At 50.3% G+C, this 21,924-nt stretch overlaps 1 protein-coding gene across 1 annotated transcript in view; it reads right to left on the reverse strand.

The window, feature by feature from the left end:
- Positions 1-12,745: 12,745 nt before the first annotated feature.
- The window catches only part of MTO1 (mitochondrial tRNA translation optimization 1), a 342,142-nt gene continuing 332,963 nt past the window's right edge, over positions 12,746-21,924 (reverse strand). Inside the window, exon 13 of the mRNA XM_086932362.1 lies at positions 12,746-13,300. Within this exon, the coding sequence (XP_086788488.1) occupies positions 13,187-13,300 (114 nt within the window). The 3' untranslated portion in view covers positions 12,746-13,186. The remainder of the gene's footprint in view (positions 13,301-21,924) is intronic.

Raw genomic sequence — 21,924 nt, forward strand, 5'->3', positions numbered from 1 at the left:
CGATACCACAATTCGATATGATGGAAAACCAATACCCTCATTGCCGTGATATTCTCTCAAGGCACAGGCAAGTGGTTCCGCTACCAGCACATATAAAAGAGGGGAAAGTGGGCAGCCCTGTCGGGTGCCTCTGCTGATCGGGAACGGGTCTGTCACACGATCGCCGACTCGGACCCTGGCTGTCGGCTTGTGATACAATGCGCCTATCATTTGCAAAAATGGTGAGCCCAGGCCCAACCGCTGCAACACCTGCCTCATGAACGGCCACTCTACAGAATCTAAGGCCTTCTCAATGTACAAGAAGAACGCAATAGCCTGCGCGTCTTGCTTCACATGTTGTATCGTACCAAGGACTGTACGAATGTTATAAGTCAAGTTCCTACTAGGGATGAACCCCGCCTGTTCTGGTGCAACTAGCTTGGGGGCAAGGAGAGCCAGTCGGGTAGCTAGTACCGTCGCATACAGCTTGGCGTCCACATTCAGTAGGGACAGGGGTCTGTAGGAGCTGCACTCGTCGTGTGCCTTACCCTGTTTTAGAATTATGACTAGCAATGCTTCCCACATGGAGCCCGGCATACTACCGCTCTCACAGATATTGTCAAATAACATGGGCAGGTGGGGGATCAGCTTGTCCTTAAAGGCTTTATAGAAGCCCACCGTGAGCCCATCCGCGCCCGTAGCACCGCCAGAGCGCATACTCGCCATCGCCTCTTGTATTTCATCTTTTTCAATTGGTGCCATAAGGAACTCACGGTGAGCGTTCGTAAGCTGAGGCATATCTATATGTTCCAGATAGTCTGACGTTTCCGATAAAAGGTTCCCGCTTTTGGAGGAGTAAAGGTCCGAAAAATAACTCCGGAACCTGTTCGCTATTTCAGTTTCGTCAGCGAGAACCTGGTTGTCCGCGGACTTCAACTCAGTGATCAGAGGTTTTCCCCTACTACCTTTCAGAATTCTAGCCAAGAGTGAGCTAGGCCGCTCCCCCTCCCCATATGTTCTTGCAGTCGCATATTTCCTCCGTCACAGCCGGCTCCGAGGCATTCTGTTGCCGCCCTTCCAGCACCGCCAGCTGCCCCTCTATCGCCTTCAGTCTCTGCCGAATAGCTTTAAGTACACTAAAGTGCTTGGACATAGCTATGCCCCGTATGTAGACCTTAAAGGCCTCCCAAACCGTCTGAAAATTATCCACAGAGCCTACGTAAACCTTAAAAAAAACATCAATCTCCTCGGCCAGTTCACCCTTAAATACAGGGTCAAGCAGTGAATAAGGAGGGAAGCGCCACGTGAACGGAGGTATCGATTTCACCGGGGTCTCCATTACCAGCAGAAAGGGCGAGTGGTCTGAAAGAGTGCGTGTCAGGACTATGCAGGTCTTGATGCTACCCATCATAGAGGAGGATGCCGGCCAATAATCAATTCTGGTATGGATGTCGTGATATGCCGAATAATGTGTGTATCCGCCTTGTGTCTGATTTTTGTATCTCCACACGTCTTCCAGGTCCAGCCCAGTGAGCTCAGCTATTAGTGCCTGTGCAGCAGTCGATGGTCTACGCGGAGGACCCCCCGGACCTATCTAGGGCTGGATTCAAAACTAAATTAAATCCCCCCCCCCCGCCCCCCCCCCCCCCCCAGAGTATCTGCAATTTAGGATAGGATCAGACTGCAGTTGCTAGATTGTAATAGAAATCTGGGGAATCGTAATTCGGGCCATAGACATTAACCACTATCAAGTCCAGCCCCAGGCCTTTACAGTTTGATATTACGAACCTGCCCCCAGGGTCTGCCTGTAAAGGATTCTGCATCAGTTTTAAGTTGGGATTAATCCATGTGAGCACTCCCCTGGAGTGTGTAATGAAGCCTGCTGCTGTGATATTGCCCTTCAGTCCCCTGCTGTGCAGCATCTCACTCGAGAGTGGAAGTTGGGTTTCCTGTATGACGGCTAAATCAACCCTTTGTCGTTGGAGATAATTAAGCACTTTCCGAAGTTTACGGTGGTCATTTAGGCCCCGTACATTCCATGTGAGGGCCCGGATCTGTGCTGAGGTTTCTCGTGTGGTAGTGTCAGCTGTGCTCGCCACCTGCATATTGTATGTGCATCTCATGTGTAAGGGCAACTCGCAGATCTAGGGTTAGTAGTGTATGCGAACAGTAAGTCAATCCCCCCCCCCCAAGTAGCAACAACCAGAACTTACCCGCCCCCTCCCACAGCAGACCTCCCACAACCTAGCCTTGCCAAACCCAGTCCCTCCCCCCCACCCTCTCTTACCCCCCCCAAACAATTCTAACTCCTCAGAGTCAAATGGGAGCATTGAGCACTGGGGCCGAGGTTGCCATGCTGTCAACAAACGGTGCCATTACGCACCCTGCCGGAGACATGAAACCCCCTGCCCGCTGTGGTTTATATCATACATCAGCCGACCTAGGGGGTGCTTGTCACATACTTCCTGGAGTGAAGTAGAGCAAAGGAACATCTGCATACTTGTCGCAATAACCCCCCAGTACATGAATGATCGTGACAAAACAACAGTGCTATACTGTCGTCCAGTGTCCATGGCTACCGTATTGCACCCATGCGCGTAGGGCGCCTCTAAAACCTTGAGTCACATGCAATTACTGTAGTGAACCCATTTTGAGTGTTAGTCTCTCTACCAATCAAAAGGAAACTCTCCGTGGGGCACTGCCCCTTTACCTCACCGCCCCCTGGATATAGCTGTAAATGGACAGTCACTCCTGCTCGTCGAGCCGGGTGTTCCCCCTTGTCTCACCTCCGGGCTCGCCTGAGTTCCTTCGAATGTCCTTCGACCAACCTTTCAGAGCCTGTTGCAGGGCACGAGGATCCGTAAACAGATGAGAGTGTCCCTGCCTATTGACTCTTAGTTTTGCAGGATACCGCATCGCGTAGTACAAGCCTAGGTCTCTGAGTTGCTTCTTGTATGGAGCAAAGTGTTTGCGAGCTTCCTGCACTCTAGCGGTGAATTCCGGGTACAGGGAGATCTCCGAACCCTCATAGTGGAGCGACTTCTTGTCCCCGGCTTGGTGGAGAGCTGCGTCCCTGTCTCTATAGTTAAGTACTTTGGCAATGATCGGGCGCGGGGGGCCCCCGGTTTCGGTCATGGTCCCAGGGAGCGGTGGGCTCGCTCAATCACAAACATCGAGGAAAAGGTTTCTTCACCAAGTAGGGAGATGAGCAATTTATCCACGAACCTCTCCATGTTTCCTGTTTAAGTCGTTTCTGGAAGGCCCGTGATCCTTAGGTTGCAGCGCCGGGACCGCGCCTCTAAGTCCTCGGTCTTATCTTGCAGGGCCTGCATTAATTTCTCGATTTTTTTATGATCGGTATTCAGTTCCGTATGCGCCTCCTCAACCTCCGTTAGCCTCCGCTCAGACATATCCACTCTTTCGGCGTGTTTATCAATCCTTTCGGCCATCCTGTCCATTTGGTAGGTGATGGCGTCTATTTTAGACCCCAATTAGGCAATGCTATTCTGTAGGCCCTTATCCATTGCTAGCAGCATGGTTTTTATGTCTGAATCTCCTGCGGCACCTTCATCCTCCTGCGTAGGGCCATTTTTCGAGTGCGCAGCGTCCTGAAACTTAGAACGCCGTTGCTCAAACGAACGTTTAGTCTGTGTCTTATCCCCTCGGCCCATCCTGTTCGGTGCCGGTAGGGTCTCCCCCCTCCGCGACGCCAAAACTGTGTACTCCGAGGCCAGAGGTACTCCAAGTCGTGTAGAGCTTCTGGAATGCCGGATGGAACAATTTAGCACTCTCACACACTCCCTGTTACGTTTAATCCGATTCTGTTGCTCCAGCGCAGTTCACTTTAACGTAGTTCAGTCCAGGTCTGCTGCGGTAACTTTAGCTAGATGTCCTGCGATTACCCGAGTCAGGCCGCAGGCCCAACTCACTGTCGGAGCTTGCTCCTAGCTGGGGCCCAAGTTACACCCAAATTTGCGGTTCAGAGGTGGGTGGCACAGTTATGGCCGAGCCTGCACAGTGCGGAGGGTACTCCTGTCCAACTCGCCCTTAATACCAGGTGTTTGCGGTCTGCTGCGGCAAGCGTAGTTTTCCATGCAGCGCTGCAAGAAGCCCCAACTCAGTCCTCACCAAAGCACACCAGTCCAGACTCCCCCATGGGCCTCCACTGCGCTGTCGCTGTTAAAGCGGTGCTCCGCAAGCTGGAGGCCACATGTGTATGGCCTCCGATCACACTTGCGGGCGTATTTCGGCAGCCCCGGTTTCTCCAAGTGTTCCGCTACTCCTGCAGCTCTCCTTCTAAGGGCGCCGACACTCGCGCATGCCCGTACACACCCACCAAGGCTCTGCACCTCCACACGCCGCGCTCGCGGCTGGGCCCTCCTAGGCCTTCTACGGCGGCAGTAGCCTCACGCGACCGACGGCTCTCTGGGGCAGTGAAGGAGCGCGAGTCGTGTCCCCGGGGTCACAGCAGCTAGACACAGTTGCAGGACAGTCTTGGCAGTAGGGCCAAGCCAAGGGGCAGTACCTGTTTCGGTTGGCTCAGGCAGGTCCGCGGCGGTCCCGGCAGGGTGTCTCTCTGAGGCTGCACGTAGTGTTACGTCCCGCGGGCCGCCCCAGTGATCGAGGCCGCGGCTTTCCGGCCTACCTCGGCTCCACTCTGACTCCACGTCGTTCTCAGGGACTCCGGGTCGGTACCGCGTTGGGATTCACACACGGCCCGTCGCTTCACTCTGCTGGGCAAGAGATCAGGTTTTGTGTGTTGCAGCTGTGGCTGATGAAGGATTAATTAAGGATGTATTATAACCACCGAGCGGAGCTCCGGGCTTATGCAGCCATCTTGGTTGCCGGCAAGCTCCGCCCCACTCATGTATTGTTATATATTATGAAATTCAATTCATATTCCAGTATAAGTTGTAATCAGAAGAATCCTTTTATGTCTGTCTGTCACCTTGTTTAATAAAATTCAGTCAATATGTTTCATAAAATTCAGTCAATATGGTATTTGTCTGTTTTAATTATTTCCACATTTTCATATTTTATTGCTACTTTAATTTTCTTTTTTACACTGTAGCTGTTTTCCTTTAATATAGCATTCACGTTTTCTTTTAAATGGGGCTCACGCTACTGGTAGCTATTTTCCTTTAATACTGTGTGACTAGCGCTACTGGCAGTTGCTTACAGCTGCTTTCCTTTAATATAGCACTGGCGCTGTTCTCTTTTGACATAGCGCACACTTTGGCATGCACGTAGCAATGTGGATCTCGCGCTTCAGCTGTTTTTTTTAACACAGTGCTCGCGCTGTTTTCTTTTGACACAGCATTTACTTAGGCATGCACGCGGTAATGTTTATCTCTCGCCTGGGCACGCACGCAGCGGCACTAACGTTATTTTAATTGGTCTGTTTCCCTCGCGGCTGCACACGCCCTGATGATTTATGTTTCGCTCGCGCTAGAGGCTTGCAGCCAAATTAATTTACGTTCACTAACCTCAAATAAGTCCATTTTCAATCACGGCACTCCGAACCATGTAGATCAGCCTGCGGCACTCTGAATCCTGTAAACAGCCGACGGTCAATTTTACCTCCTGTGGGGATTTCTCGAAAACTTCTTACAACACACTTGTCACAGCAAAAGAAGTCTTCATTCCTCACAGGTGTTCTTCTCTCTTCGTCGCCATTGTAAAAGAATCCTCTTAACACAGTGAGTACAGTTTAGTAATCTTGTTTAATGGAGCTTGTAAATCAGCTTCCAGATTCATCACAGCATTTCAACTGAATGCTGTATGTATATTCTTTTAAAACCCTCAACATTCAACTCCTAACATTCGTTATAGAACAAATGACATCACAATGTCATTTACACATTATTACACGGGCCACATGCTTCTTAATGTCATCCCTCAGCCTGCAATTTAACAGATTATAAATCTCCCCAATCAGATGTTTTTCTCCCTTCAACAACTCCACCAGTTCTACTCTATTAAACCCGTCACCTCCACCCTTTTTCTTCCTAACAAAGTCCCTAATGTGCAGAAATGTGAAAAATGTATTATTTCCTAGAGAAAATTTCCTTTTCGGGTCCTCAAATATGGCAAAGCCCTCTTCATTGAAAAAATCTCCAAGGATACAGAGGCCGCTATTCTCCCCCCACCACTTGATGTATGAATCGTTAAAAATATCTGCCAGGAGGGGATTATCTTGTAGGGGAGTGTAAAAGCAGAATTGCCCGATCCCTAGCTTTTTCCAAATACTAGTCCATACCTGAGCTGCATATAATAGGGTTTTGAATCTTACTTTTTTAAAGTAGCTAAATTGGAGCTGTCACTTTCATTTCATTATCTTGCTGTTTCCAGAATAGAACAGGTGCATATAAATATATGGTACACATATCGTTTTTTATCAAAGTTTATTTTTTGTTGTTAAATGGAATATCACTATTAAAAAGAGTTCAAAGTGCATGCCAAATTTGGTGGTGTTGTATTCATTAATTCCCCAAAACACATCTGTAAAGGCATGAGTAGGAAATTACTTTTTGGTAAATGTGATCGGGTCCCGCTGTCACCCCCGCCAGGATTGTACCCCCTGAACCCTTACCACTATCAGGGGTGTCACGCACAAGCACTTTCCTCTAATCACCTCGGGTCCGTAGCATTGCCGGAGCGGTAACCATGACCCAAAGTACCCCGCCCCTCTCTCTGTTCCAGGAGCCAACCAGCGAACAGCAACAACCGGAAGCACTTCGCCTCGACCCCGGAAGTCCCACCCCTGAGGCAGCGACAGAACAGGTGAAAAGCCGAAGCAACATCACATCGGAGCATTGTGGCAGGATACTCAGACTGGCGTAGGAGACGGCGCAGGAGACGGAGAAGGAGAACAACCCGAGGAAGACGAGTGGTCGGAGGACTGGTGGAGTCCGTAAGGAGGTGGCTGAAGAGCGGCCGTGGCTCACTGGAGAGCTACGGCGGACCGCGTGAGTAGAATAAAAACACCCCGTGAACACGCTAGGTGTTCAGTGTACATATTCTGTAAAGACCTCTCCCCCTTAGGCACTTTTCACGAAGTAGAAGCACTGTGAATATCGTAAAGCACTCTCACCATAAGAAGCCCTTCTTCCCGTCACGCTCACCCTGACACCCTTGCTATACTCTCGTTCTATACCCTTCCTGTTCTCCCTCCTTCCCGTACCTCCCTCCCTCACGACTCGTTCCTCTCTGCTCCCCTCACTTGACGGTGTCGGTGGAAGCACACGTACTGAGTCCCTGTTCGGACTAACGGTCCCTTGTTTCTCTTGTTGCCCTCCGAGGTACCTCCCCAGCAACGGAGCCAGAGACCCAGACCTGGACCAACCCGAGTGGAGTCGAGCCGACCAGGAAGAAATACCCGACCCATCTGGAATACTCTGTACTGACTCTTCCTTTTGACTCTTGTACTTCAATAAAACCCCACTATAGCCCAATACATCCGGCCTCCTCGCCTGATTTTCCGGCCCGCTACACCCCCACGACCACATCTGGTGTCAGAAGTGGAATCAGCTGGAAGCATGGAGGCCGTCATGAAGAGAATGGCTGACTCCCAGGAGCAACTGGGGAAGCTAATGGAACAATTCCTGAAAACTGCAGAGGATGACAGAGGTCAACTGCATGATGTATTGAAGGGCCAAGGAACCGTGCACGAACAAGCAATGGGCAAATTGACCGACGCCATAGGACAACCCCGACCCATGGCCTCTCTCCCGTCTGTTGTGTTGCAGAAGTATGTCCCGGGGGAAGACCCTGACTACTTCTTTACTAATTTTGAGAGGTTGGCACAAGCCGCGAACTGGCCTGTAGAGAGATGGGGCCAATACCTGGGTCCCCTTCTTACGGGGGACTTACAGGCCGCCTACCAACAGGCCAACATCCAAGGCAACAACCCTTATGCCGACATAAAAAAATGTATCCTGGAGCGTCTGGGGGTGGACGACGACACATACCGGATGAAACTAAGGCAGGCCAAGGAAGGGCCCCAAGAAAACCCTAGGGCTCTGCTGTCCTTTCGAATTAAAGATCTTGCCAACCGGTGGCTTCGACCAGAGACCTCCACGAAAGAGGACATCTTAGAGAAAATCTATCTCGAACAATTCCTGAACTCCCTACATCCCGCCACCCAGAGGTGGGTACATCAACATACCAGACTCAACCTAGAGACGGCCGTGGAAATAGCCTGCGCATATGGCCGTGCTCAAGACCTGCAACGCAGTAAGGAGGAAGCCGCCCACAGACCTCATAACCCCACCGTCAACCGTCATCCCCGACCTTTGCTCTCACGGAGACCCGAACCCGCTCCTCTCTTACCCTCTCCAATCCTGTACCGTCCCCTCAATCCCGGACCCCAGTGCTACCATTGTGGGAACTTTGGACACATAGCCCGCATGTGCCCCCAGAAGGAGGTGCCGATGGAAATCGGAATGGTTAGAAACTACGTCTGCCACACGCCAGGGGCTACTCCCCCTCCATTTCATTGTCCCGTGTCCATTGATGGACAGGAAGTCCTGGCCCTCGCTGATACCGGGTGTCGGCAAAGCGTTCTCCGTCCTCAAGATTTGGCTCTTCCCCAGAGTCCTCCAACAGGGGTGGTGGCCATCCAGTGCGTCCATGGGGACACTAAACGCTACCCCACCACCCAGGTTTGGGTGCAACACCCCGGCGATCCGGGAACCAACCTCATGGTCGGTCTTGTACCGGCATTGCCTGAACAAGCTATCCTGGGCAGTGATTATCCCGGACTCCCTACTCTTCTCCAGGACACTACGGACTCCCTGGCCCAATGGTGGAAAGAGGCCCCCTACCCCCAGGGACTGTCTTCAACCCATAAAGAACCCAAACCCCACAAAACCAAGAGCCAGAAAAGACAGGAGAAGAATGTACCTTTGCCTATCCCGTGAATGTGGATGAACATCCCTGGCAAACCGACCAAGAGTTCCGAGCAGATCAACAGGAGGACCCACTCCTACAAGAAGCATGGGGAAGGGCCCTAGACAACGAGGACCCCACACAAGTAGGTCCATATTTCTTCAAGAAAAGGGGGTTATTATACAGAAAAGGAGGACCGCTACAAAACCCACAACTACTGATTCCGGGTCCCTTCCAGGACAAGGTCCTCTTTTTAGCCCACAGTCACCTGTTAGGGGATCATTTTGGGGATGAAAAGACCAGCCAAACGGTCCTTGACAAATTCTATTGGCCGGAGTCTATCAACGCATTAAAACCTACTGCCGTGAATGTGCTGTTTGCCAAAAACATAGCCGGTACCGACCCCCTAGGGTTCCGCTACAACCTCTCCCCCTCATCGACATCCCATTCAGTAGGGTAGGGATGGACATAATAGGGCCCCTATTGCCCTCCCGAAGCGGATGTCGATACGCACTTGTCATTGTGGACTATGCCACGCGCTTCCCTGAAGCCGCTCCGTTACGTCAACCCACAGCTCAGAACATAGCCAAAGCACTCATCACTCTATTTTCCCGAGTAGGGTTTCCCCGTGAGATCCTCACTGACCAGGGCACCCCATTTGTCTCCTCACTGCTGAAACAGGTCTGCTCTAGGCTAGGAATAAAACAAATAAGGACGTTGGCGTACCATCCGCAAACAGACGGACTGGTCGAGCGTTACAACACCACCTTAAAACAGACCCTGAAAAAACTGTTAGGGCTGGAGGCCAAACGGTGGGAGGAAATCCTACCGCTGGCCCTTTTTGCCATACTGTGTAAACCACAGAGCAGTACAGGCTACTCCCCCTATGAGTTACTGTATGGTAGACCCCCACGTACCCTGCTGGATATGGCTCAGGAAGCCTGGGAGTCTGAACCTGACCGCACACGCCCTTTACCCGAGTATGTAAACAACCTAAAGACCGATCTAGCAGAGATACGGGAAATAGTCAAACAAAACATGGAGAGGGCACAAGACACACAGAAACGACAATACGATAAGGGCACCAAAGCCAGGGTGTTCGCCGTCGGAGACCTAGTCCTCCTGATGATGCCCTCATCCGACCAAAAACTCTTGGGCCAGTGGCAAGGGCCCTATGCCATCCAGCGACAGGTGACCCCGGTTACTTATGAGCTTGAACTCGACCCCGCAAGAGGCACGTCCCAGATATATCATATAAACCTCTTAAAAAAATGGGAAGGACCCCGCCCTGTCCTGACGGGGATCAGGCCCCCGTTGTCCTTCCCCTTTGACCCCTGCCTAGATCCTGCTCTGACCCCGGCACAAATCCGGGCACTCCAAGTAGCCTTGTCACCCGTGATGAAGGTCTTCTCGTCCTCTCCGGGACGAACCACCGTCACCGAACACGCAATCGAAACAGAACCAGGGAAAGTGGTTCAGTTGCGGCCCTATCGAGTCCCTGAGGCTCGAAGGGCAGTCATAAAAAGGGAGACAGAGGACATGTTAAAAATGGGGATCATAGAGCCCTCGGTCAGTGATTGGAACTCCCCTATAGTACTGTGTCAGGTTTTGTATAGACTTCCGAGAGGTGAACAAGGTGTCAAGATTCGACACGTATCCCTTGCCAAGGGTTGACGAGATGGTCGAAAGAATAGGGAAGGCCAAATATATTTCCACCCTTGACCTCTGCAAGGGATACTGGCAGATCCCCCTCCGGGACCAAGACAAGAAGAAGACCGCCTTTTCTACCCCTGAGGGGTTGTTTCAGTTCATTGTCATGCCCTTTGGGCTACACGGTGCCCCTGCTACCTTCCAGCGTGCCGTGAATCAAGTACTACGTCCACACGCACCATATGCAGGCGCCTATCTGGACGACATAGTCATCTACAGCGACAGCTGGGAGCCACACCAGGTACATTTACACGATGTTGTCTCTTCCCTAGGCTCCTTTGGTTTCTCCATAAACCCCGCCAAAACCACCCTGGCTGCAAAAACCATCCAGTACCTTGGTTACCTTTTGGGCGAAGGTCTGATTAGACCCCAGAAATCCAAAACCACTGCCATTGAGACCCTTCCCTTCCCCCGGACAAAGAAAGATCTCCGAGCCTTTCTCGGACTCCTGGGTTATTATAGGAGATTTGTGCCCAACTTTTCTCAGAGAGCTGCCCCCCTTACGGATCGTCTAAAGAAATCTACACACACCGAGCTCGCCCTGAAGCACCCCACACCCCTTTTATGGCAGGCATTCACCGACCTGAAAGGAGCCCTAACTTCCAGCCCTGTCCTAGTAAGCCCTGATTATTCCCGGCCTTTCATACTCCAAACGGATGCCTCTGATCAGGGTTTAGGGGCAGTCCTGTCACAAGTGGACGAGCAAGGAAATGAGAAACCTATTCTATATCTCAGCCGGAAACTGTTCCCCCGAGAACTAAACTATGCAGTAGTCGAGAAAGAAGCCCTCGCAATCAAATGGTCCATCGAAAGTCTTAGGTACTATCTGGAGGGTCGAGACTTTACCATTTATACCGACCATGCCCCCTTGGAGTGGATGGCCCGGAACAAGGGACATAACGACCGGGTCCTCCGCTGGTTCCTGTCCCTCCAGCCCTTTCATTTCCATACCCGTCACCGAAAAGGATCCGAACAAGGCATGCAGACTTCTTATCCCGTTACCCCACCTCCCCAACCCGTACAAGAAAGACAGCTAGGGGAAGGGGATGTGATCGGGTCCCGCTGTCACCCCCGCCAGGATTGTACCCCCCTGAACCCTTACCACTATCAGGGGTGTCACGCACAAGCACTTTCCTCCAATCACCTCGGGTCCGTAGCATTGCCGGAGCGGTAACCATGACCCAAAGTACCCCGCCCCTCTCTCTGTTCCAGGAGCCAATCAGCGAACAGCAACAACCGGAAGCACTTCGCCTCGACCCTGGAAGTCCCACCCCTGAGGCAGCGACAGAACAGGTGAAAAGCCGAAGCAACATCACAGACGTCGTCGGAGCATTGTGGCAGGATACTCAGACTGGCTTAGGAGACGGCGCAGGAGACGGAGAAGGAGAACAACCCGAGGAAGACGAGTGGTCGGAGGACTGGTGGAGTCCGTAAGGAGGTGGCTGAAGAGCGGCCGTGGCTCACTGGAGAGCTACGGCGGACCGCGTGAGTAGTATAAAACCACCCCGTGAACACGCTAGGTGTTCAGTGTACATATTCTGTAAAGACCTCTCCCCCTTAGGCACTTTTCACGAAGTAGAAGCACTGTGAATATCGTAAAGCACTCTCACCATAAGAAGCCCTTCTTCCCGTCACGCTCACCCTGACACCCTTGCTATACTCTCGTTCTATACTCTTCCTGTTCTCCCTCCTTCCCGTACCTCCCTCCCTCACGACTCGTTCCTCTCTGCTCCCCTCACTTCCCGGTGTCGGTGGAAGCACATGTACTGAGTCCCTGTTCAGACTAACGGTCCCTTGTTTCTCTTGTTGCCCTCCGAGGTACCTCCCCAGCAACGGAGCCAGAGACCCAGACCTGGACCAACCCGAGTGGAGTCGAGCCGACCAGGAAGAAATACCCGACCCATCTGGAATACTCTGTGCTGACTCTTCCTTTTGACTCTTGTACTTCAATAAAACCCCACTATAGCCCAATACATCCGGCCTCCTCGCCTGATTTTCCGGCCCGCTACACCCCCACGACCACAGTAAATAACTCCCCTTGTGACCTATCTTCAAACAAATAGTTCGGCACGAGCCCGTTAGAGACTGACAAACGTATAGGCTGCCAAATGACCTGCATTAGCACAGAAACCAACTGTAACTTTATACACAGATACCTCTAGTGCTCCATGAATAGGGATGTATTTAAGAACAGCAAGAAGCAAAACTGCAAGCAAGCATCTTTACCCAGAAAGTTGGTTTGCTCTGTTTTGGATCATACGTATGTCTTGCACCGAAGTCCATTAAAAAATGTATTAATTGTCTTGACTCTTTTTGATGAAGGAAACTTTCTCATCGGAATAGAACGAAGGCACTCCCAGAGGCTTCACTCCACTGTCACTTACTACATATCAGTCAACTTGAGTCCATTCCAAAACCCACAACTCAGTTTTTATGGACGTTCTGTGGGGTAACACAATTCGATCTGTCTGAGAGGCACAAGCTGGGCACAGCGTGCGACGCCGTCACCGTGTTGGACACATCCAATCCCTGCAAACGATTCCCAATTCAGGATAACATGGTCAACACCATCTGCTTGGCAGCCGCTCGCCACCTCTGACCCTCACACTTATTTTGGTGAGCTGGGACTGTTGTGTGGCTCTTTCCTGTTGCTCCTCACGAAGCGTAGCAGATTCACAATGGCAGCGGGGGTGATTCCAGGGACGCGGCTGGCAGCACCAATCTGGGGAAACGCGAGACACCATTAGAATCGTTTTTGAAATGGATGCTCAGGCAACTTCTTGCATGAGGTACATTTTACAATAAACAATGAAATATATTTCATTCACAGTGTTCTACCAAAACAGATGGTGACAATATTTGAAAAAAGTGCACAAAAGAGGTACTGTGTTCGGGCCATTCGGCTAATCATGTTACAAAGGCAGAGCAAGCAGTACAGTGGAATTTCTTTTTTTTTTTTAAACCTTTATTGTACCTTTACATAAGTACACAGCCATTCGCCTACAACCCAAAGGGCCGGCCGCTAATAATTGAGCATTGGATGTCGTGCATGAGGATAAGTCCATACTTTGATCACGTTGCTGAAAAGTAAAAGGTTCATCACACGGCAAAGTAAAAGGTACAAAACTGACGTTATGTTGCTAATCAGTAATGGTTTTAGTTTTCTGTTTTTTATGAAAATAACAAAAAATAACAATGAGGAAATCACATTGCGGTCATCCAAAAGTAATTAGTGCTGTATAGCTGTACTGAAAGTCTACCCGACAGTATGTGTTACTATTTATAGTCACGGAGTTAAACACAAGGTGACGGGCAGCGACGCCCATGTACCTATGTGTTACTGTATAGCAGTCCCAACCTTGTCTACCCATACTGCCAATTCCTCGGAACCCGGGCCCCCTCCCACTCACAATATCCTCTCCCCTCTGCAACCCTCTCTTGACCCCTCAGCCTACCTCCCCCTCTTCATCTGACTCCAACGGGTCGTCCTCTGGCAGAGGATCACAAATTTCACCTCGGTACACATTCCATGGGGTCCATATCTTGTTACACTTCCCCGGGCAGGCACGACTCAAGTATACCGCCCTCTCTGTCACCATTATCTTATCCATATTCATGCACCACTGCGACTTCGTCAGTAGTTCTGCCGCCCCCCAGCGCTGTGCGATATCTCTCTTGGCCACTATCATGCCTAACGTAACCCAAAGTTGGCCACATCTGGACAGGTCATTCGGTCCCCACACATTTAAGAGACATTGCCGCGGTTCTGGAAGTAGAGAGGTCTCCAGAGTCTGTGACACAGTGCGCATTATTTGTCTCCAATAGTCTTGGATATGTGGGCAGTCCCAGATTGTATGGAAGAAGGACCCCTCCTCCCCACAGCCACGGAGACAGTAAGGATGTTGTATTCTGTGGATGTGATGTAATAGTGTCCTTGTGTAGTACACTCTGTGTAGGACCTTAAGCTGTACGTGTCTCAGCCTGGCTGAGATGCCTACCTCTTTTGGGGACGCTAGTGCCTCATTCCACTCGTGTTAGTCCAGGGCATCCACTTCCCCTTCCCATCTTTCTTTCAATGAGGTCAGCGGGTCAGGTAAATTATTGAGGAGCTTGCGGTATGTCAATGATGTCGCTCGTTCAATCATGAAGTCCAGTTAGAAGACGACCCTCCAGCGGGGATGATTCTGGTATATCCGCCCCGGAGGGGATGGCCGTGAGTAAAGCATGGCGTATCTGGACATAGCGGTATGATGCTTGTGGCCCCAGTTCGTACAATTCCCTCAGGCGGTAAATATATTAAAAACCGCTCCCCTTTCCCACATGTCATCCACCGTGGATATCCCAATGGTGTCCCAGTGAGAGAAGCCCTTGCTGTATCTCAAATTTCCCAAGGCACGGGTATCCCAGAGCGGGGTGAGTTTGGTAATTTTCCCCTTCCAGCCCAACGCCGCTAGTGCCGTATGCCACAGCGCTGCGGTAAGTCTAGTAGGTCCCGTTAATTTTCGCACTCGACGCTGGTCGTAGAGTGGGGCCAGCACAGTGTTGGTACCCAGTTGTGCCCTACCTGCTTGGAAAGCTGGGTCAGTGTGTGGAGCATGTATCCACTGGTTGATGGGCTTATGGTGAGCCGCCCAGTAATACAGGTTAAGATTCGGCAACGCGATTCCACCATCAAACCAACCCATGTGTAATTTGGCTTGTGCAATGCGCGTCGGGCGATTGCTCCACAGCAGACCAGAAACTATTGCTGCCACTTTTTTGAAGTACCCTGGCGCCACTGGAAACGGCGTGTTCTCTAGTATGTATAGGAAGCGGGGTAAGGACATCATTTTATATAGCGCTGCTTTTCCCAGCATTGTCAAGGGCAACTCCGCCCAGAACTTGATGTCTTGTTTAAGCCGTTCCAAGGGTGGTGTCAGATTCAGTTGTATGAATACCGTTGGGTCCATTGTAACATGGATCCCCAAATATTTAAAAGAGGAGCCAGCTAGCCTTAAGGGGCAGTCGGGGCCCAGCACTGGGACCGGGCCTTTCAGAACATACATTTCTGATTTGGTCCAGTTGATCGTGTAACCAGAAATCTTACCATGATCATCACACAGGTTCAAGAGCACTGGTACACCACGCTCGGGGTCTGTTAAGTACACCAGCATGTCGTCCGCGTAAAGGGACAGTCGGTCTTCCCAGCCTTCCTTCCATTGTATCCCTTTAAGTAAGGGCGTTTGCCTTATCAAATTAGCTAGTGGCTCCAGGGAGAGCGCGAAAAGCAAAGGTGAGAGGGGGCAGCCCTGGCGGGTGCCTCTCCCCAATGGGAATGTTCGGGAAATGTGGCCATTTGCTACCACATGTGCCATTGGTTTCGTGTACAGCAGTCTGATCCATGATATAAATTTCGAGCCAAAGCCCAGACAGACCAGAATCTCGAACAGGTAGCTCCATTCCACTAGATCAAATGCCATTTTCGCGTCTAGGGCCAATATTACTGCTTGATCGTGGATCAAGTCCGCTCTCGCCAGTACCCCATTTACCCTGCGAAGGTTCAGTGCCGTGTTCCTATGGGGCATAAACCCAGATTGATCTGGATGTATGAGATCAGATAGATGTGTCATCAACCGGTTGGCTAGGAGCTTGGCCAAAATTTTACCTTCTGCGTTCAGCAGAGAGATAGGGCGGTACGAGGAGCAATCCTCTTGCGGTTTCCCGGGTTTAGGAATCGTTACTATAGTGGCCGTTCTCTGATTGAGCGGAAGTTCACCCCTTTCTAGGCATTCCTCATACATGTCGAGTAAATGTGCACTTAGCTCCTCCGACTGAGACTGATACCATTCTACTGGAATGCCATTTGGTCCAAGAGCCTTGCCAGGTTTCAGCGCTCGTATAGCCAACTGTATTTCATCTCTAGTTATGGCCGCATCTAAGTCGGCTGCTGCTTCCGGCTGCAATATTGGGGTTTCTATCCTACCTAGCGCCTCCCGTGCCATGTCAGTAGAAACTACCCGTTCTGGGGTATAAACTTTCTCAAAATGTGCCGCCAATGCTTCCACTATCCGTTCAGGGCTTGTCTGAATTTCGCCGCTGCTATCTCTCACTTGTTGGATCCCTCTGGAACTACCCTCGTTCTTATCGAGCCAGGCCAGCATCTTTCCCGCCTTATCTCCCACATCGTATATCCTGTTCTGTGTATCAGTTATGTGCCCCTTCACCATCTGCCGAACATGTTCCGTGTATAGTTGTTGGTGGAGTGTGAGTGTATGCGCTGTGTCTGTTGTGGGGTTTGCCTCGTGCAAAGTTGTCATGTCGCGCAGTGTTGATTCGAGCTTAGACTGTTCGGCCGCTTGCTCCTTTTTGTGGGCCATGATGGAGCTTATCGCCTGCCCCCTCAAAACCATTTTGTAGGCCTCCCATAGCACCTCTGAAGAGGTCACGGTGGCCATGTTTTCTTCGAAATATTGTGTCGTAGCCTTCTGGAGGGTTTTCCTAATTTTCGGGATTTTGAGGTATGATGCCTGAATGGGATATATACGGCTGCAAGACTTTTCTTGGGTGGAAATTGTTAGGGTGTTCGGGGAGTGATCCGATATGCCTCTAGGATGGATGTCTGCGGTATCGACATGTTGTAAGCCGTCACCCAGAGCTAGAAAGTAATCAATTCGTGAAAGGATGTTGTGGACTGTGGAATGAAATGTGTATTGCCTATCTTGGGGGTGGACGTGCCGCCAGATGTCTACTAGACCCATTGCTGTTAGGAAACGTTGAAACCGGGAGGGTCCCCCGGTCTGGCCCGTTGCTGGGAATTTGTCAAGTTGTGTTTCTATTGTAGCATTAAAATCCCCTCCCAAGATTACATCGCCTTCGGGGAGAGACAACAAAAAGTCACTGAGTGCCGGAAGCATTATTGAGTGAAGGGATGGCGGGACATATACCGATACCACAGTTAGGGGGCGACCTTTCCATTGTCCCTGCAGGGCTGTGAAGCAACCCTGCCCGTCAGTTTTCGTGCTCAGTGGGATAAATTGTGAGGATTTTTTAATCAAGACGCCAGTGCCCCGGGAGCCCGAGGTGAATTCCGAGTGGGCCACCATCTTGTACCCCCTCCTGTCTAAGGCCTTAGAAGCCCCCCCCCCGTCAAGTGTGTTTCTTGTAACAGCGCTAGGTGGGGTTTTTTTGTCTCTTCAGCGCGTTCAGTACAAGGCCACGTTTCACCTTATCTCCAAGTCCCCTTACATTCCACGACAGTATTCGAAGGGGGGAGCCACGTGTCCGTGACTCAGCGTCCCCCGCATTACGTAGCAGACCATCCGACATTTCCAGTCATGCAGACACACACTAATGAATCTAGGAGGAGTATCCGGACCCTTAGGTTTACCCTTCCAGCTATATTATGTACACAAAAAGCACCAGTTTTTGACCGATATAGTGAATTTCCAACCAACAACCAACAACTCCCCCTCTCCCACCCCCTCCCTGCCTCCCTGCTTAACGGACCTTTAACTGCCCGCCTCCCCAACTGAGCAGAGCGCTTAACCCATCCCAAAAACAGAGTACTTGCACGTTGATGGAGAGTGTCTCCCTGGGCAGGCGGCCTCCCTGCTCCCTTCAGGGTAACCAGGCCAGCGTCCATCTACGACTTTTGTGCAAAGTTAGTCAATCAAGGAGTCAGCGTCTAAATTGTACACGGGTTGTCCACATCATATCCCCCCGGCAGCCTCAGATAGTTCTTGTGTCGGCGATTTGCTCGCGCCTCGTCTGTCTGACGTTTGTGAGCCAGTCCGGCTGTTGTCTCGATGTCCGTGGTTCATTCTGCCGGACCTACGCGGGGGATCCACATTGCGCCAGCCATCAAGCCAGTCTCTAGCCGCCTCGGGAGAGTCAAAAAACCAGACCTTCTTATCGGCGACCACCCGTAGCCGAGCCGGGAATAACATGGAGTAGGGTAATTCTTGCTCACGCAACGTCTTTTTTACTTCTAAGAATGTCCTCCTCCGTCGTGATATCTCCGCCATGCAATCGGGGAAAAAGGATTTTCTTGAATTTTGAATTTGAATGGCTGGCGCCACTCTGGTCGCCTGAAGGATGGTGTCGCGATCTCGAAAGTTAAAAAGTCTCGCCAGGATCGGACGCGGTGAGGCCCCTGGTTTCGGTTTTCCTCCTGGTACTCTGTGGGCCCTTTCCACCGTAAAGAAGTTTGAGAGACCCTTGGGGGCTAGCTGGCTCTTGATCAGGTCTTCCACGCATAGATCTATAGCACCTGTGGTTTCAGATTCCGGGACCCCCAAAATACGGACGTTGTTCCGCCGGGAGCGTCCTTCATGATCATCCAGCTTTTCCTTGAGCAACTTGTTATCAGCTTGCAGTTTCTCCATTTACACCTGTAGATCTGAGACATCCTCCACCAGGGATTTAGCTACCACCTCCACTTGCTTCACCCTTTCGCTCATTTTCTGGAGGTCCGCCCGAATAAGGGTTACTTCCGTTGCAGTCGCCCCCACCGTCGCTTGCACCTGGGGGAGAGACTGTTTCTCATAGGCAAATTTATGGAGCTTAGCTTGAGTGGAACTATTTCTGGACCCTCTGCTCGCCATGTTCACACACCAAGAGTTCAAGCACTGTTGAAGGCAGTCTGTAGTGATGTTCTACCAAGGGATTGTTCGCGGCGAGTGGTCGACGGGGCCGCCCGAGTTTCAGCGGCGCCTCGTCCACACAGTAGCTGGGCTTTTCTGGGCCGGATTCTCACAGTCGGGTGTGCACCCCTTCTTTAATTGTGCTGGTATACTTAGGGCTTGCGGAGACCTCGGCACCGGCCGCCCAGCCCGGTCAGTCGAGAAAGTTCGTGCCCACAGTGGCGGATGTAATATAAAATGGCGGCGTCTACGCACTTGTTTTCCAGCGTCGGTTGCCGTTAGCGTCGCCGTTACCCGCAGCAAGGTCTTATCGTTGGAGCGATATGTTTAGCCCTTAGACGATCTGCGGGGTTTCGGACTCTCACCGCCGTTTTCGCTTAGTTCGTACTCACTACGGGCACTTTCGGTTGACAGCACCGTCGAGGCCCCACTTCCGCCCGGGCTGCGTCCAAACCAGCCGCCGCTGCTGTGCTCGTGTCACCAGGCCGCGTACGGATGTCGTCTTTCCCACCAGTTCCCGGGGCACCGCTGCTCCAAAACTTCTCTGCCAAGTGCCGTTCGGTCACCGGACCCGAGGCACCTCGTCTGGGTTCGTTATTGAGCGGATAGGCATGCGGATTGATGCGGGAAGCCGCCTTACTCTGGGAGCCTCTCTAGTTTGCTGCCGCCATCATCGGCTGCTAGCCACGCCCCCACCTACAGTGGAATTTTATCAGCAAAACAAAAAGTGGTAGAAAAGCCAATACTGCAAAAGGGCAGAAGCGAGGGAAATAAGAAGTGATGCAAGGAAGCATGAAGCGCCTCAAGAAGAGTCAGTTTGTCAGCAGTTACAGAACAAAGTGCAGTTCTAGTAAATACATTATGCATCAGCAACAGCCACACGAAGTAGAAGACTAAGCAAGGGTAATTTAAAATATTTGTTGCACATACTTAACAACGTTGAATCAAACACTAAAGATTATGGAAGGAAAACTTGCAAATAAAATAAACCACTCGCAATCGCTCTGTGTAGCGTTCTAACCCATAATTTTGTAGTCCACTTCAGTGGTGGCTGGTGAACTTTGAACATGGTGGGCATAAATCTATGCCCCAATTTGCACCAGGCAAGCAAGCCCATAGCTTGTGTTTTGGTGAACTGGATGGAGAGACAAGTGGCTCCTCCGTCAGATTTGTTTGGAACAGAGAATATGTTGCTTTAGTCAGAACAATTTCTCTCTAGCTCTTACTCTTTAGGAGCCCGAGCTGTGCCAGGCCATCAATATATTTGGAATGTAAATCGTGCAGCAAGCACCATCATACGATTAGAGCCCCTTCAAAAAAAAAAACCAAAATTATTTCTTTTTCACACCTTTTAACTGTAGTACATCAAATTATATAACTGCATTGAGTGTTTTTTTAATTAAAACTATATTATTTAAACAAGAGCCTTAAAACATTCATGCACTCGCCTGCCCTTATGACAATGGCCATATGTATCAATGTTAGGTTTTGCGATTCTGAATTAGCGAATTTCTGAGAACCGCTATTTGAGAATCGCAAAACGCTATGTATGTAGGATTTGCAATAAATTTCGCGAATCCTACACATTCCTTAATTGCAAATCGGAAAATGCGATTCGCAATTGAGGAATACCTCCCCATTCATTCTTATGGGCCAAGAGGCCCATAGGAATGAATGGGAAGACATTCTTAATTTGCGATTCCCAATTAGAGCATCGCAAATTGAGAATGCAATTTCAAGTGTGTCAGGGTGTCAAAAGGACACCCTGTTGCTCCCCTGAAATGAGCATGGGTGCACATGTGGCGCACATACATGCCCGTGTGTAAAATGTAAAAATTTGCATTTTTGAAAGAAAACGCAAATTACCACCAACCTGTAGTTGGTGGTAATTTGCGATTCCTTATGCCATATTCGTACAACTTGGGTGGTTCAAACATTCCATTTAAGGAATCGCAATTTGCGATTCCTTAAATGCTTTCGCAAAATAAGGAAATGCAAATTTTGCGATTCCTTAATTTGCGAGCCAGTTGTGCTTTCATACACCTTCATTAACTAACATAACACACTTCTTCCATCACAACAAACTTTGCGTGACGCGTTCTATTTCTTTAAGGGATGTCGAACGAAACAATGTGGCACCTGGCTACCGTCAGTTAGAAATGATTGATGGTAATACCATTACTAGAACACGGTACACGGCGCATCAATTCTTATCTTTGCCGTTCATACCGACCTGCCTTCACTGAATCCTTCGTTCAAAAAAGAGGTGACATACATCCATGTTTTACCTCGTATAAAGGATACTATCGATCGTTTCTATCTGACGGTAGCCAGGTGCCACATTGTTTCTTTCGACATCCCGTAAAGAAATAGAACGCGTCACGCAAAGTTTTTAATTCAGGACGCTTTCCATCGGACAATATTAATTCACCCATGATATCAAAACTTGAGACATACCAGCCCTAGGCCTTCCTTTTCTGAGCGTGGCGGAGTCATCAGTGCATTGTATATAAACAGACACATGCTCATATGCCATCAACGCAAGCTTAAGCATTCCATTCAGAATATTTCTAAAGTTGGGGATCCGTTTGCTACTCTATCTACATATGACCAACAGAGCGTTTTAGGCCTAATAAAAACAGACCATTAGACATTACATATATCACAGCAATACATCATTTCAAGCGAAAGATATCAACATATTCGAATTGAACAACAAGCTACT

This window comes from Lissotriton vulgaris, chromosome 7 (assembly GCF_964263255.1).
Source record: "Lissotriton vulgaris chromosome 7, aLisVul1.2, whole genome shotgun sequence".
In the NCBI taxonomy this organism is placed as follows: domain Eukaryota; kingdom Metazoa; phylum Chordata; class Amphibia; order Caudata; family Salamandridae; genus Lissotriton; species Lissotriton vulgaris.